Genomic DNA, 18,827 nt, shown 5'->3' with positions numbered 1-18,827 from the left:
GGTCAACCCTTGAGAACTCGACTCTGAAATACTAGAGGAAGGTTACATTACAGAAGGGCTAAAAAGTAAAAGAATAAAAAGCGGTGTCATAATATTAATATTAAACAAAATAGCAAGATCAAGGATTTAAAAATTACTACATAAGTTTAAAATATAACACTCTTTAACCTGTCATTAAAAAAATAAAGGCTAAACCCCTATATTTTGGAAATGAATGAGCACGTGACATGAGTCAAATCATGATGGAAAGCAGAGAAATATTTAGAACTGAATGACTACAAAAACAAAATGGATCAAAACTTTTTACATACAGCTAAAGCAACACTTAGAGGGAAATTTATAGCCTTAGATGAGCACTTTAGAAAAATTAAAAGATTGAAAAATTAATGAACTAAATGCTAAACTCATGAAGTTGGAAGACATGAACAGGTGAACATGAAGTAGAAGGAAATAAAAAACAGAAATTAGTGAAACAGAAAACAAAGAAAGGAAAGGATTAATTACAGCTTAATCTTTGAAAAGAGTAACAAAAAAGGGTAAACTGCTGACAAGACTGACCAAGATAATAAGATAAAAGGCTCAAATAAATAATAATAGGGATGGAAAATAGGAGCTACAACAAATTATAGAGGTGAACACATCTTAAGACAATGATAAAAATATTATGCCAATAAATTTGAAACAATTTTCCAGAAAAGTATAAACAATTGAAGCTGAAAGAAGAAATAAAGACTTGAACAGACCTATTCATTAAAAAAAACAAATAGTAGCTTAAAAACTCCCTACAGTAAATGCTCCCTTGAAGACCATGCTTTTTAACAGATGATTTCTACCAAATCTTCAAAGTACAGATAATCCTCATCTGTACTTTGATAGAAAAAGAGAGGAAGCTCCCTAACTCATTTTATAATTACTAGTACAATCCTCTTACCAAAACTGGGCAAGTTCAGAAGAGAAAGAAAACATCATATTCACATAAATGCAAACATCTTAAATATTAGCAAATTGAATCCAGAAATGTATAAAAAACTAATACATAAAGAGCACTGAATTTACCTTGGGAACGCAAGGATATTTAACATTTTTTAAAAATCAATTGCTCTTCAAGTTTTAGAAGGGAGCTGTTTAACCCTATAAATAATATTTACCAAAACCCTAAGGCAATCATGTTGAATGGTGAAATATTAAAAGCATTCCCTTTAAAACCAGAAATGAGACACAGTCATTACTATTCTTTCTATTAGGATATAAGATCAAAAGCAAACATGGCAAAACACTGACATCTGGGTTTAAACTTCAATCTTGGTTGTGAGTATAATATATTAAAATATAAAATATAACTGATTAAAATATTAAATCAGTTTAAAATATAACTGATTAAAATATAACTGATTAAATATAACTGATTTTTTAAACCTGTCTTTCTTGCTAGGTCAACACTTGTTGAGAAACTACACAGTTCAGAATGGCTGGCTCATGCAAGGGGCTTTTATATTTATTACTTACCCAGAGACTAAATGCGAAAACTTTCCATTTGTGCAACACTTTGCACTTTTCTCTGTACTATCACATAAATATTTGTTCCTCACAACTGGGGAGAGAACATTCCCATTTTTCAGAGAAAAAAAGTTAGGCTCAATTTGGTGAGGAGAGCTGTCCAAAGTCTTGGGGATAATCAGTGGTAGCAGTAAAGAAGGACCCAGATCTTGTGGCTTTTTCAATACCATGCTACTTCCAATGATAATAAGGAGCTAATAACACCTATCTTTTATAAGATTTAGTGAAAGTCTATATTTTGATTTGTTTGGCACAAGGACCAAGTCAAAGCTTTTCCTGGGCACTCAAAAACACAGAATGCTATAAAACATGATCTTTGGTTGTTAGAATAATAACTGTAAAGTATGTATTTGCTTACATGGCAGGCTTAGCAAGAAGCTGGAATCCTCCCATAACCAGGAAATTTGTAATAGATGTGCAATACCTTGAGCAAAAAAGAAAACACATGTATATTAGTGTTAAACAGTAAATTTGCTCTTCAGTTTTTGAACATGCATCTGGAATAGATACTTCTTGGAATCTCATCAGCGAGTTTCAGAACTTTTGTGATAATAACATTCATGAACTGTAAAGGAGTGAAGAGAAGGGCAGGTTACATGATCACAACAGTCAGGAGAAAAAAGCCATTTCAGTAAAGATGTTAATAAGAATTTTTTTAAAACGCCTAAAGTTATGCAGAAGATGCGAGAATTTACTTGGTAGATTTTACTTTGGTAACTTAAAAAACATGAGAAAAGATGACTAAAATTGTTGGATTTTTAATAAAAATTTTCTCTAATCTTCTCTTTAGGTTTCCCAATTAATTCTTCAGAAATAAACAATAGAGAAGGTAAGAAAATATGTTAAAAGAGCTTAAGTGAAGAAGGGTTAGAAAATGTTGGTTAAGTATTGATGTACAGTTAAAGAATAAGTCTTGAAATACTGCTTTGCACCATGTACATTTCTTTCACACTCCTGGGCCAGTAAATGGAATCAATTGACTTTGAGAGAGAAGGCAAATTCCTACTAAAACCAGCCCAAGGTACTGAACACTTAAAAATGGTTACAGTGGTAAATTTTGTTATGTGGTATTTTACCACAATTAAAAATAATTTGCGCTTCCCTGGTGGCGCAGTGGTTGAGAATCTGCCTGCTACTGCAGGGGACACGGGTTCGAGCCCTGATCTGGGAGGATCCCACATGCCGCGGAGCAACTAGGCCCGTGAGCCACAACTACTGAGCCTGCACGTCTGGAGCCTGTGCTCCGCAACAAGAGAGGCCGCGATAGTGAGAGGCCCGCGCACCGCGATGAAGAGTGGCCCCCACTTGCCACAGCTAGAGAAAGCCCTCACACAGAAACGAAGACCCAACACAGCAAAAATTAATTAATTAATAAACTCCTACCCCCAACATCTAAAAAATAATAATAATTTTAAAAATTCATAAACAAATCAAGATTTTTTTACTTGCCTGATCTATATGAATACATTATTACACTAAAAAAAAAAGCCCAAGGTATCAAAATAAAAGCATTTCCAAGCATAAGTCCTGATGTATCAGAGCAGAAAAAGAAGAAATACATTATGAGATCTGTACAAGTCAAAAAAGAAAAATAAATACTAGTAAAAGCTGAAACTTTCACACACAAAAAAATCTAGTTTCAAAAAGTAAATTCGTATTATATTATGCTACTTTTTTTATATCTGAAATATGATGACTTAAAAGACTCTAATCAGGGTATTTCCTCCCAGACCATAGCTTCAAATATATTTAATTTTGCTTAGATACATCTATCTGCACATATATGCCTTAAGTCTGAAAGGAGATACACTAAGATTATTAACAATGGTTATTTCTGGTGGTAGGATTATGGGTGACTTTAAAATCTACACTTCAGACCAACAGCAGGACCTAATATACATTAAAATAACACTTAAATTATGCCTTACATAAGAAAAAGTGAGAAATACTTAAAATTTCAAATACAGTTGGGATATTTTACTTGAAAAACATGAAAAGAACCTTGGATCACTACCTTAGGTTTTATTACAAAAATATCGTTATTTTAAAGGTAGTTTGGTCTTTAAACTCCCCATGTACACAATAGTGAAAAGCAGGCACTGGAAGAGCTCCATATTTACAATCAACAGTTGGTCTTAAAATAATTGCTTAGTTACCTATTTCCTCAAATTTTAGTATAATTTACTTCAGGAAACAAAATTGTTCTCCAAAGAACAATATTTATTATAATACTTTTTTGTAAACTAAGTACACTGTCAATCATTCTGCTAGAATACAGAAGGAAATTTGAGAATGCATTATATTGAAATCTTTTTTCCCCTCTTACAGCAAACTAAAATTTTAGCAATGCAGAACTATAGTTGTCTTAAGATTAAAACGCTGCTTTGCAATTTCTATTACCTTATATTATAGCACTCTCCCTAATCTAGTCTCTTTTGATTAAGGGACTGTTCTCCTTGGCAGAATAACCCTGCAGAGACTCAACATGACACAGGACTGGATACTTGCTCTGTATAACTATCCAAGAAGAGGCTTGCATGCTTCAGGATGACCAAACTCCTGGCTTCCTTTATCCCCTGAAGGAAGCTGCTCAGTGAGGTTCCATGTTGACCAATTAGGTAACACAGCTTGCTGAACCGGCTTGCTACCTCCTGCAACAGCTGGACTGTACTTGCAGTGCCCAAGTTTTCTGGAACAAAATGATGATGATGATGATAACATAACCGAAAGATTCATTATCTGAACACTTTTTTATGACCAAGATTACGAATTTCCCTCTTCTAAAAATACTTAACATGCTGAGATGTACTCTCAACTATGGAGCCTAAATAATCAGTGTTTAAAAAAAAAAAAAAAGGCAAATTCAGAGATCACGGTAGCCAGTCATTTGAGGAACCTGTTAAAAACATTCACAGGACCCTACAGATTCTGACTCAGTAGGCCAAAGTTAGGATCCCCTGATGGATATATTTTTTTTAAAAAGTGCCTTCCAGTAATTCTGAAGACCAGCCAAATTTGAGAACCACTGTGCTAATCCAATTCTCCTCTCATTTTGAAGATAAGTCATCTAAGGCCAAGAGAAAGGAAGTGAATTATCTAATTTCACAAAACTGGTTAGTGACAGCCAGGAATTAAACTCACTTCTATAGCTATAGCTTGGTTAACATTTTCAACTTTTGTACTGACTTCTGCTCTACCTGTCCCTTGGACAAGCCCAACCCTTCACTGCAGACAGAGCAATCCAAAAATCAGACTGCCTTGGTCACTCTTAACTTTACAGAGGGCATCAGGAGATTATTGCTTTTTCCCAGTCCAAAGCTCCCAATTTGGAGGACTTTTCTCCAACCAGTGAGGCTGATGAGCAGACCAGCTAAAACCAACAAAGAAATCAGGAATCAGAACAGGAAAAGGGCAAGTTTCACTTTCCTTTCAGAGCAATCCAGGAAGCTTCCAGCTTGGATTGCTTCCATATCCCTTGCCAAAGTCCTGGGGTGTTGAGCCCACCCACTGGAGGGGAATTTATAGAACAGGAACTCTACAACATTTAAAAAAGCAAAACATACTAAAAACAAAAACAAATGCAGATAGTCCCCAACTTACAAAGGGATTGAGTTTGGAAAGACTGGAAGTTAGGTGTTTGAAAAATAGAAAAGCAACTATACTCCAATTAAAAAATAAATAAATAAGTAAAAGCAACTATACTCCAATAAAAAATAAAAAGAAAAAAAAAGAAAAGCAGACGTTTTCCCATTAAAAATAATGGGCTGACCTACACAAGCCAACGTCACCTTAAAGTGGAAAAATGACGTACGAACAAGGAAGAATTTAAGTACTACAGTATTGGTCTGAATTCTGTGTCCACACAGGGGGTCAAGGAGTTCAGGAGAAAGAAAGAGAAAAAAAAAACATCCTGTCCATCTTCTGAGTGTAGGGCCAAACCCTGAAAAATTTTTGAACTACGGGAAGTTAACCTTTAACAGCCCACCCCCATCTCCATTTTGCATTCCTTTCTAACCTTCTCGATACCCCAAGAGGGGTCTATATACTATACCCTAGTATATCTGGACAGTAGCATCCCATCTAGGACTATTGTAATCTATTTTCCCCATATTGTCTCCTTACCTTCAATCTCTCTTGTAACTGATTACAGCTAAGAAAAGGGACTGGATTTAATCAATTCCTGCTAATGTTGGGTAAGACCCTTAACACTCTTACAGTTATCCACATTTTTAGAGACTACTTGTAAATCCAAATGAAGTTCTACCTGATAAAATTCTAAGAACCAGAACAAAGAAAATGAAAAATTTGGGTAGCATACAACGTAAGGTATCTTAGGACTAGAGGGGCTAGAAGTGTTGTTTAGAAGTCTGACTCCTAGGATCAACTTTCCCAAAGTTGTTCTGCCTCTCTGCCATGAATCTTCTGAAAGCTCCATTTTTCTACTTCTACAAGTGAAAGGAGCTCTGGGGGTGGAAGGATAGGGGCAGCTGGACTATTGGCAAAGTGGAAATAGTTTGTAAGTTGTTGACTATCTGTGCACAAAAGAAGAGACTGGAAAGAAAGGAGAAGAGTACAACTCAAACAAAAAGTTTTCTTTGTGATATAGAAAAAACAGATAAAACAAGAGTCCTGATAATTGAGTGGGTGGAAAGAGGGGAGAGGGGAGGTTCTACTTACCTAAACTGAGAAGAGGCCTCAGAATCTGAGACTTGATATCACTTAGTTTTGAATAGAACTGTCTTTCTGTAGTAGCCAACTCATGGAGACTGGCAATATATCCCATAATGTTTTTGTCCACCAAGGCTAGATAGCTGTCTTTTCCTGCTGTCACTCTGCTTATATATCCAAGCTAAAACAGGAAAAGAAAAAGATTAAAGATAAAATATAATTTATTAGTAGCAATTTGGGCACTGAAGTTGGTTGATATCAGCTGGTGAGAGCCAATGCAGGAATTCTGCAGCAAGTTGCTTATTAAATCATTAGTAGTTTGAAAGTGGCAATAGGGAAATTACCAGAAAAAATTGGAAAACACTATAAATCAGAGTTTTTGGTTTTATTTTGATTTTTTGGGCTGGTTTACCAGTACCTTGTTGTTATATACCTATAGCATGATCTATATATAACTATATACATCTATACTATTATTTATGCCCACAATACCTTTTATTTCATTTTACATGTGGTTAGAGCCACAGAACCTCTAAATATACAAAGATTCAAATGATACAGACACATGCCTCAGGACCCCTTTTTGCATGAAATAGATGAAAGCAGAGAGGATCTCTATGCTGTATGTCAAAATATCAACGATCTAGGAGCTATCTTTTAAAAGTACAACAGAAAGGGGTTTTCTTTAAAAGGGGATTTTGTCATTTATTCATGACACCACTGAATAAAAACTTTTGATGCCTTTTGTCACATATCCCTATTAAAATAGGCAACCAAGCTGCAGGCCAATAGACTATTAACAGCCCATGGTAACTAAAGACACATATTGAGTCTCATCTCTTTCATCAGCCTATTTCATCCTTTATCTGGACTGTGGAATCTTTCATGAGGAATGTGGAGTCAGGGTCAAGAACTACAGAGAGTCAATTAGTATGTCTGGAATAACAGTCTAATATAGGTCAAGAACCAAATCTTGGCCAGTGTTACCTTTAGCAAGAAAGATCTCACCCCTATATACATTCAGAGCTTACATATTTAGCCATAAAAACAAACACCAAGGATAAAAAACAATCCATAGGATATATTAGTCAGTAAGAATAAAAAATCCAGAATGTACTAACTTTGAGGGTTAATTTCCTTGCAGTGTATCACTTTGAGGGTGTGAGTTACTGAAGTGGGGAAAAAGAAAACCAGAAACAGACCAATGGTTTTATGTTTATGAAAAAGAGGTAAGAAGTAGGAAAGCAAAGAAATTCAGATCAATGAAGGAAAAATGAGGAAACAGTAGTAAACAAGATGAAAAGCTAAGAAAAGAGGGGAAATGATGGGAAACAGAGCACTCTTTGTGGCCTGTCAGGTCTGCCACGAGCCCACCTCAGGCTCCTGCAATTTTTACTTCCCACTTACAGTTAAAAATTCATCTATTCAATTTCTATTCTGATTCATCTCTGAGGACTCCATGAACACAGTCAGAAGACTTCGCTGTGAAATATGTATTTTAATATCCCTATGTGAGGGTGTTAATTCAACAAATATATTTACTATGAGGATCCAACAGTAAATGAGAGAGCCTAAAACCCCTACTCTTATGAATCTTACAGTAAAAGGGAGGACAGACAATAGACAAAATAAGTAAACTATATAGTGTGTGGGATGATGATACGCACTGTGGAAAGAAATAAGGCAGGAAAAGGAGATAAGGAGAGAAGGGGGATGGCAAGTTGGTTTGCAGTTTTAAATACATTAGTCAGAGACACTTAATAACAGGCATACCATACAAAAGCAACAGAAACAAAAGACTTCTCATGTGTTATAGAATGTGGGCCTTAGGATCCAATTCCTGTTCACCTTACTACAGGAGAGAAGTATTGGAGTCTTAGTACCACTGTGATTCTCTGGAAGGTTGTCACCTTCTGTCGGGTCCTGCCGGCCACTGTAACATAATCCAGGCTGGAAGTCTTCGGTATCCACTAAAAACAGGGAATAATCCTGGCCTGCAGCTACACTCCAGACTCCATTTTCACTGTTCACCTGCAACGACAGGAGGACATTGTCTGTCCAAGATGAAGGAATCTGATGGAACTCCAAATCCACGGGAAATGGAATGTTAAGTTACTTGAACAGGTGGAGTACAAAGTCAGTCACATCTCTAGATGGCAAAACTCACCCAGCAATGTACCCGATTGACTGCAGAACAGATGCAGGAGTGAGAAGGAACCCTTGTTCAGCCTGTAAATTTAGAACTGGATTGTTTTATAAAAAACTGAAATTTAAAAAGATAAAACCATACATTTGATTTTTTCACTGTTATTTTTGGAAGTTGCCACAGACTCAGCTTGTACAACAAAGGCCCAGAAACTTCTAGAGCCCTATTCTGACAGCTAGGACACACCTTTGTCCCTACATATTCTGCTATGTGCACAAAAATCAAGGTGAAAAGAAAATCTAACAAGGCTAAATTCCATCCTGGACAACTAAACCCATGGGTGCTAAAGCTGTTTTCCCACTTGGAACTCACTATCTCTCTGATGTGACTTCACTGTGTCCCAGGATGTTGAAAAAGGCAGGATCCCTTAGAAGCCCATCTACATGGATCCCCTAGACCAGTGGTGCTCAATGAGTAGTCTTTGCAGCAGCAGCAGCAGCAGCAGCAATCATCTAGGAACATGTGAGAAATGTACACTCAGGCCACATTGCTACTGGGGGGTCCGACCGGGCAACCTGCTTTGACAAGCTCTCCAGGTGATTCTGATGTATGCCAAAGTTTGAGAACCACTGCCTTAAATCAATGGTTTTCAAACCTTAGGATTCCACACAGTGACTCAGGAGCCACCATGGAAAGGCAGGCGCCAGGGTTTTGCCCCCAACCCACCTCCATCCTTCAACTAAAATAGTTCCACAGTTATTTGTTTTATGTAGGGGATTCTGCATAAGGTTTCATTTGAAGAAAGTGTTCTGCTAATGAAAACTACTGTCCCAGCCTGCAGACCCAGCTTCAGCCATGACTCGTACAAGAATAAGCAAAAAACTTCTAATCTGTTAGATTCTCTGTGTCTAGATAGGGTTCAAATCCTAGGTGATTAGGTGAATGTGTGTGTGTGTGTGTGTGTGAGCGTGTACACACACGTCTCCACTACTTTATAGTTATCCTCTTCCTGCATGACATCATTTTCTCAAATTCAGGCTACCCAAATAACTGACTTCCTGTTGGTTTTGCAAAGAATGAATTAAAATTTTTGGAGAAGGAAAGAGTAGTCTTCTTAGTCTCTAATCAAAACTAATTCAGATCTCACTCTGCCTTGACTTTAATTCACATATTAATTAAAATGACTTCAAAATGTTTTTCTCACCCCTCCCCCACAAAAAAACCCAAAATAATGATGTTGTATTTTCATACACACAGTTAAAGGGTAACAAAACTAAAACCTTATAACAAATTCTATTCTCTCTTGTCTGACTCTAAAATTTTAAATAAAAATTATATTTCCAGCATCTCCATGCTATATTACAAAAGTTTCCTTAGTATGAATAGATGCATATTCTACTTTATTCAAATAACAGAAAACAAGGAACAGTGAGTTACCATATTTTTATTTGTGATAAAATATCAGAAATTGAATAGCTTACCATTAAAATGTTTTATGCTGAAAATATTTAAGATTGGAGCTAGAATTAACAACTGTCCCCTAATGTTTTATTTAAGTCTTTTCTTCCCAGTAAAATTAAGTTCACTGGAAGGAAAGGCAGCGTGTAAAGGTCTTATATAGTGATGGATGCATAGTGTACACTGAATACATGAATCAGCAGAATATGTATTAACTATAGCTTATATGTGAATGATGTTCCTGAAACTGAAGTAACTATACTTTTTTAGTCTCTATTACTCTCAGTGGAGAGAGCATGTGTTGGGATAGGGGAGATATCAGAATCAAACTATGAATACATGAGCTCCACATTCCATTCTGTTAGCCTACCAGGCTATCAGCATGCCTACTCCCTGCCAACAACACCCCCCAAAACAAACAAATCTTATATAAGGAGTCAATACTATTGATGAATTTTGTATTTCTGCAGGACGTTGTGGAAGAAAAAAAGGTTGAGAAACAGTCCTCTAAAACTGCATCAAAGGGACTAGAAGTTACCAATCTCTGAACAGCATTACATAAACTAAAACCAATTCACACAGCAGTGAAGAAATTATCTATGCTTTTAGCTTCCCTATAGAAAATTAAAAGGGTTAAAAAAGGTTTTACTACTATGTATGTAAAAACAAAACAAACAAAACAAAACAAACCATCAAATAATGTTATACAAAAGTCACACTTAAAAGTCAAACTTAGGTGAGAAGTCAGAGTAGGCATTATTTGGTAGTATAAAGCTCAAAAGTCAATATCACAGCGCTAGAAACATTTGATTTAAAAGAATGAACTTGTTCATTTTTACTTTAAAAAAAAAACTATGAATGCTCAATGAAGCCAAGAAGAAAAGAAATATACACTAACACATCAAAAAAAGGAAACATTTAGCCTGAAAACAAGTGGCTTCACTTTTTTTTTTAATGTACATCATAACAAACTTAGGTTACAAGTATACAATTCTCCTAATTTTATAAAACAAGAAATGGAGAAATATAAAGTGTTCTAACTTAGAATTCTGGAATAAGTTGCTATAAAAGTTATCAAATTCACTAAAGTACCTTTACAAGACGAGGAACTGTTGTTGGAAAATCGGAATGCCCAAGTTGACCAAAGGTATTGCTACCCCACGAGTAAACCTATTAGAAAACAACAGGAAAGTAGGTAAGAGATGTGACTCTGAGTTTCCATGTCAATTCTGAACTTTTATAATAACATATATATACCAACAGTTACACACAAATTACTTATACTAGCTTTCCACTCTTTAGAATAACTAATATTAAGAAAATTCATTTTAAAACAAGACTGAGATAATGGGGAGATAGAGTACATAGTTAAGACACAGTCCAAGGATTAATAATAACAGTAACTAATATTTTGGGGGGGTTTATTACCTGCCAGGCGTTGTTCTGAATATACTTTCTGTGTATTAATTAATGTTTCATTATCACAAGAACCCTTTTTTTAATAAGGAAATTGGCCCAGGGAGGTAACAAATTTGTAAGCAGCAGGGCCAGGATTTAATCCCAGGAACTATCCTATACTGCCTCTTACAAAGAAAGCGATTTTTTTAAAAAAAGGTAAGTACCATGAAGAAAAAGTAATCATGATTTTTTACTCTGTGGATAGGAGTACTATGGAATGACTAGAGAGCCTTTTTATACATGAAGAGTTGCTGTAGGAGACACACAAATACCTATGCTCCACTACAGACAAAAAACAACCAGATTGCAATGGCTATGTTTAATGAAAATGGTTTTGTTTATTCTGATTATAAAAGCAATTCATGATCACTGTACAAGACTGTGACAGTACGAAGAAATAAAAAGGAAGTGAAAACCACTGATGAATCAACCACTTAGAGATAACTACTGATACTACCTTGTTTTAGGAACATACACATATATCAGTATAATTCCAGAAATTTTAATATCTACTAGATATAATGAATATACAAAATGGGACTCTACTATCAATGCTGTTTTGTGACCTGATGTTTTTTATGTAATGCTCTGCACTGACATTTTTCTAGGTCAACAAGTACAGAGCTACAATATCATTTATAATAACTACATAAAACTCCACTGTGGGTATAGTTTAATCAATTATCTAATGAAGTAAGTACATTTATTAATAATTTCTTTCCAATTACTTAATATAAAAATTACATTTAAAATCCTTGGATATATATATTAGTGCATATATTTCCTTAGGATAAGTTCCTAGGCAAAGAACTCTGGGTCAATGAACACACATTCTGATTTTTGATACATACTGACAAACTGTCTTCCAGCAAAGTCCAGTGTACATTCCATTCCCACCAGCACTGTGTGTACCTTTTCCCCACACTCTCACCAACACTTAGTACTAAATGCAATCCTTGCTAACATGACAGGTGAGAAAATTTTGTTTTAATTTAAATCTGCTTACTGAGTAGTTGACCACCTTTTCATTTCTTGCTGCCCATTTCTATTTTTTCTTCTATGAATGACATACAAATGTCCTTTCACAATTTTTCTTTATGGACCAGGTAATAACACAGTCATATATGTTACAAATTTTTTTCCCCGTATGTTATGTATCTTAATTTAGTTTATGGGGTTTTTTTGGTTTGTGTTTTGGTTTATGCTGTATGGGACTGCTGAATTATTACGGAGACAAACGTATCACCTTCACTTTCTAATTTCTGGTTTTGATGTCATGTCTTTTTCTACTCCTAAGATTACTGAAAAAAAAATCACCTAACTGTGTTCTTACACCTGTAAGGTTTTATTTCTTAAAATCTACATCTTTACTCCATCTGGAATTAGAATATGTAAAGTTATCTTAATTTTCTTCTGCAAAAAAGAAGCCAGTGGTTCTAACAGTACTTACTGAACACTCAGTCTTGTTTTTCCAACTGATTTGAAATGCCCACTTTTTATCATAGACTAAATTCTCATATACACTTGGGTCTATTTCAATTCTACAGGTATATTTCTGTTATAATAATCTGTTTGTAGTTTTATAATATATTTTATAAGGCTAATTCTTACTCTTCCTTTTTGTTCTTTTTCAGAATTTATGTGGCAACTCCTATGTTTTTTCTCCTAGAATAATTTTGGGAATCATTTTATTAAGTTGTAAATATTCTATTGGAATATTTGGGGATTGTACAGAATTTACACTCTACTGATTTAATAATCTAGGAGAAATGGCATTTTTGCAATGTTGATTCTTCTCATCTAAAAATAAAATTTCTTGACGACAATCCTGCAGCCTGTGGAACAAAAACCACATTCACAGAAAGATAGACAAGTTGAAAAGGCAGAGGGCTATGTACCAGATGAAGGAACAAGATAAACACCCAGAAAAACAACTAAATGAAGTGGAGATAGGCAACCTTCCAGAAAAAGAATTCAGAATAATGATAGTGAAGATGATTCAGGACCTCGGAAAAAGAATGGAGGCAAAGATCGAGAAGATGCAAGAAATATTTAACAAAGACCTAGAAGATTCAACAACAAACAAACAGAGATGAAAAATACAATAACTGAAATGAAAACTACACTAGAAGGAATCAATAGCAGAATAACTGAGGCAGAAGAACAGATAAGTGACCTGGAAGACAGAATGGTGGAATTCACTGCTGCAAACAGAATAAAGAAAAAAGAATGAAAAGAAATGAAGAGAGCCTAAGAGGCCTCTGGGACAACATTAAACGCAACAACATTTGCATTATAGGGGTCCTAGAAGGAGAAGAGAGAGACAAAGGACCAGAGAAAATATTTGAAGAGATTATAGCTGAAAACTTCCCTATCATGGGAAAGGAAATAGCCACCCAAGTCCAGGAAGTGCAGAGTCCCATACAGGATAAACCCAAGGAAAAACACGCCGAGACACATAGTAATCAAATTGGCAAAAATTAAAGACAAAGAAAAATTATTAAAAGCAGCAAGGGAAAAACAACAAATAACATACAAGGGAACTCCAATAAGATTAACAGCTGATTTCTCAGCAGAAACTCTACAAGCCAGAAGGGAGTGGCATGATATACTGAAAGTGATGAAAGGGAAGAAGCTACAACCAAGATGACTCTACCTGGCAACGATCTCATTCAGATTCGATGGAGAAATCAAAAACTTTACAGACAAGCAAAAGCTAAGAGAATTCAGCACCACCACACCAGCTCTACAACAAATGCTAAAGGAACTTCTCTAAGTGGGAAACACAAGAGAAGAAAAGGACCTACAAAAACAAACCCAAAGCAATTAAGAAAATGGTCATAGGAACATACATAGGGATAATTACCCTAAACGTGAATGGATTAAATGCTCCAACCAAAAGACACAGGCTTGCTGAATGGATACAAAAACAAGACCCATATATATGCTGTCTACAAGAGACCCACTTCAGACCTAGGGACACATTCAGACTGAAAGTGAGGGGATGGAAAAAGATATTCCATGCAAATGGAAATCAAAGAAAGCTGGAGTAACAATACTCGTATCAGATAAAATAGACTTTAAAATAAAGAATGTTACAAGAGACAAGGAAGGACACTACATAATGAACAGGGGATCAATCCAAGAAGAAGATATAACAATTATAACTATATATGCACCCAACATAGGAGCACCTCAATACATAAGGCAACTGCTAACAGCTATAAAAGAGAAAATCGACAGTAACACAAAAATAGTGCGGGACTTTAACACCTCACTTAACCTAATGCACAGATCATCCAAACATAAAATTAATAAGGAAACACAAGCTTTAAATAACACAATAGACCAGATAGATTAAATTGATATTTATAGGACATTCCATCCAAAAACTGCAGATTACACTTTCTCATGAAGTGCACATGGAACATTCTCCAGGATAGATCACATCTTGGGTCACAGATCAAGCCTCAGTAAATTTAAGAAAACTGAAATCACAGCAAGCATCTTTTCTGACCACCATGCTATGAGATTAGAAATGAATTACAGGGGAAAAAACGTAAAAAACACAAACACATGGAGGCTAAACAATACATTACTAAATAACCAAGAGGTCACTGAAGATATCAAAGAGGAAATCAGAACATACCTAGAGACACATGACAATGAAAACATGACGATTCAAAACCTATGGGATGCAGCAAAAGCAGTTCTAAGAGGGAAGTTTATAGCTATACAAGCCTACCTTAAGAAACAAGAAAAATCTCAAATAAACAATCTAAACTTACACCTAAAGGAACTAGAGAAACAAGAACAAACAAAACCCAAAGTTAGCAGAAGGAAAGAAATCATAAAGATCAGAGCAGAAATAAATGAAATAGAAACAAAGAAAACAATAGCCAAGGTCAATAAAACTAAAAGCTGTTTCTTTGAGAAGATAAACAAAATTGATAAACCGTTAGCCAGACTCATCAAGAAAAAGAGGGAGAGGACTCAAATCAATAAAATTAGAAATGAAAAAGGAGAAGTTACAACAGACACCGCAGAAATACAAAGCATCCTAAGAGACTACTGCAAACAACTCTATGCCAATAAAATGGACAACCTGGAAGAAATGGACAAAATCTTAGAAAGGTATAACCTTCCAAGGCTGAACCAGGAAGAAAGAGAAAATATGAACAGATCAATCACAAGTAATGAAACTGAAACTGTGATTAAAAATCTTCCAACAAACAGAAGTCCAGGACCAGATGGCTTCCCAGGTGAATTCTATCAAACATTTAGAGAAGAGTTAACACCCATCCTTCTCAAACTCTCCAAAAAATTGCAGAGGAAGGAACACTTCCAAACTCATTGTATGAGGCCACTATCACCCCGATACCAAAACCAGACAAAGATACTACAAAACAAGAAAATTACAGACCAATATCACTGATGAATAAAGATGAAAAAATCCTCAACAAAATACTAGCAAACAGAATCCAACAACACATTAAAAGGATCATACACCATGATCAAGTGGAATTTATCCCAGGGTTGCAAGGATTCTTCAATACATGCAAAGAAATCAATGTGATACACCATATTAACAAGTTGAAGAATAAAAACCACATGACCATCTCAATAGATGCAGAAAAAGCCGTTGACAAAATTCAACACCCATTTATGATAAAAACTCTCCAGAAAGTGGGCATAGAGGGAACCTACCTCAACATAATAAAGGCCATGTACGACAAACCCACAGCAAATATCATTCTCAATGGTGAAAAACTGAGAGCATTTCCCCTAAGATCAAGAACAAGAAAAGGATGTCCACTCTCGCCATTATTATTCAACATAGTTTTGGAAGTCCTAGCCATGGCAATCAGAGAAGAAAAAGAAATAAAAGGATACAAATTGGAAAAGAAGAAGTAAAACTGTCACTGATTGCAGATGACATGATACTATACATAGAGAATCCTGAAGATGCCACCAGAAAACTACTAGAGCTAATCAATGAATTCGGTAAAGTTTCAGGATACAAAATTAATGCACAGAAATCTCTTGCATTCCTATATACTAATGATGAAAAACCTGAAAGAGAAATTTAGGAAACATTCCCATTTACCATTGCAACAAAAAGAATAAAATACCTAGGAATAAACCTACCTAGGGAGACAAAAGACCTGTATGCAGAAAACTATAAGACACTGATGAAAGAAATTAAAGATGATACCAACAGATGAAGAGATATACCATGTTCTTGGATTGGAAGAATCAATACTGTGAAAATGACTATACTACCCAAAGCAATCTACACATTCAATGCAATCGCTATCAAATTACCAATGGCATTTTTTACAGAACAGGAGCAAATCATCTCAAAATTTGTATGGAGACACAAAAGACCCCGAATAGCCAAAGCAGTCTTGAGGGAAAAAAACGGAGCTGGAGGAATCAGACTCCCTGACTTCAGACTATACTATACAAAGCTACAGTAATCAAGACAATATGGTACTAGCACAAAAACAGAAACACAGATCAATGGAACAAGATAGAAAACCCAGAGATAAACCCACGCGCCTATGGTCAATTAATCTTTGACGAAGGAGGCAAAGATATACAATGGAGAAAGGACAGTCTCTTCAATAAGTGGTGCTGGGAAAACTGGACAGCTACATGTAAAAGAATGCAATTAGAACACTCCCTAATACCATACACAAAAATAAACTCAAAATGCATTCGAGACCTAAATGTAAGACCGGACACTACAAAACTCTTTGAGGAAAACATAGGAAGAACACCCTTTTTTTTTTTTTTTTTTTGCGGTACGCGGGCCTCTCACGGTTGTGGCCTCTCCTGTTGCGGAGCACAGGCTCCGGACGCACAGGCTCAGCGGCCATGGCTCACGGGCCTAGCCGTTCTGCGCCATGTGGGATCTTCCCAGACCGGGGCATGAACCCGTGTCCCCTGCATCGGCAGGCAGACTCTCAACCACTGCGCCACCAGGGAAGCCCCGAAGAACACCCTTTGACATAAATCACAGCAAGATCTTTTTTGACCCACCTCCTAGAGTAATGGAAATAAAAAGAAAAATAGACAAATGGGACCTAATGAAACTTAAAAGCTCTTGCACAGCAAAAGAATCCATAAACAAGACGAAAAGACAACCCTCAGAATGGGAGAAAATATTCGCAAACAAATCAACAGACAAAGGATTAATCTCCAAAATATATAAACAGCTCATGCAGCTCAGTACTAAAGAAACAAACAAGCCAATCCAAAAATGGCAGAAGACCTAAATAGATATTCCTCCAAAGAAGACATACAGATGGCCAAGAAGCACATGAAAAGCTGCTCAACATAACTATTAGAGAAATGCAAATCAAAACTACGGGGTATCACCTCACACCAGTTAGAATGGGCATCATCAGAAAATCTACAAACAACAAATGCTGGAGGGAGTGTGGAGAAATGGTAACCCTCTTGCACTGTTGGTGGGAATGTAAATTGATACAGCCACTATGGAGAACAGTATGGAGGTTCCTTACAAAACTAAAAATAGAATTACCATACGACCCAGCAATCCCACTACTGGGCATATACCCAGAGAAAACCAGAATTCAAAAAGACACATGCACCCCAATGTTCACTGCAGCACTGTTTACATGGAAGCAACCTAAATGCCCATCGACAGACGAATGGATGAAGAAGTTGTGGTACATATATACAGTGGAATATTAGCCATAAAAAGGAACAAAACTGAGTCATTTGTTGAGACGTGGATGGATCTAGAGACTGTCATACAGAGTGAAGTAAGTCAGAAAGAGAAAAACAAATATCGTATATTAACGCATGTATGTGGAACCTAGAAAAATGATACGGATGAACCGGTTTGCAGGGCAGAAGTTGAGACTCAGATGAACAAACATATGGACACCAAGCGGGGGAAAACCGTGGTGGGGTGGGTATGGTGGTGTGCTGAATTGGGTGATTGGGATTGACATGTATACACTGATATGTATAAAATGGATGACTAATAAGAACCTGCTGTATAAAAAAAAAAATGAAATAAAATTCAAAAATTCAGAAACTAATAATAATAAAATTTCTCTCTTTACTCCTATTTTCTTTTATAACTTAGAAGAGTTCTTGAATTTGTGTCATGTGGGCTCTACACTTTTCCTGTTAACAATGTTCCTATTTCCTTAATACTTTTGTTGTAATTGTGAACAGCTTCTTTTTCCCCCAAGTATGCTTTCTGCTTTACCTTATGTATAAAAGAAAGCTAGCAATCTTTATGCTTATTTTGTAACTCGCCACCTTCCTAATTTCTTATTTTTAAGCCTTTTTGATGATTCATCATGTTAATAATAATAAAATTATCCTTTTCTTTCCTAATATTTATATTTATTTATATGAGCTATAATAGCTCTTTGGCTATCCTATGTGATCGTTAAAATAAAGCACTTAAAGGTTTTAGAATCTTTTATTGACTTTTCTTAAAAAGATAAAGGGACTGATGAAGAATCATTATATGAATATATTTAAGAATAAGTTT

General features: G+C 35.7%; 1 protein-coding gene across 9 annotated transcripts in view; it reads right to left on the bottom strand.

Annotated features, from left to right (window-relative positions):
* The window catches only part of ALS2 (alsin Rho guanine nucleotide exchange factor ALS2), an 86,248-nt gene that overhangs the window by 37,292 nt on the left and 30,129 nt on the right, over nucleotides 1–18,827 (bottom strand). For 8 of the 9 annotated variants that reach the window (XM_030854477.2, XM_060302047.1, XM_060302049.1 and 5 more), the window contains 5 exons: nucleotides 10,922–10,999; nucleotides 8,074–8,256; nucleotides 6,235–6,406; nucleotides 4,066–4,246; nucleotides 1,916–1,981 (listed from right to left, as the gene is read on the bottom strand). In XM_030854477.2, the coding sequence (XP_030710337.1) occupies nucleotides 1,916–1,981; nucleotides 4,066–4,246; nucleotides 6,235–6,406; nucleotides 8,074–8,256; nucleotides 10,922–10,999 (680 nt within the window). Of the gene's footprint in view, nucleotides 1–1,915; nucleotides 1,982–4,065; nucleotides 4,247–6,234; nucleotides 6,407–8,073; nucleotides 8,257–10,921; nucleotides 11,000–18,827 lie in introns of those variants that run through there. The other variant, XR_009564563.1, reaches the window with a different exon arrangement.

Source organism: Globicephala melas, chromosome 7 (assembly GCF_963455315.2).
Source record: "Globicephala melas chromosome 7, mGloMel1.2, whole genome shotgun sequence".
NCBI classification, from domain to species: domain Eukaryota; kingdom Metazoa; phylum Chordata; class Mammalia; order Artiodactyla; family Delphinidae; genus Globicephala; species Globicephala melas.
This window is presented reverse-complemented; position numbering and strand designations above follow the sequence as displayed.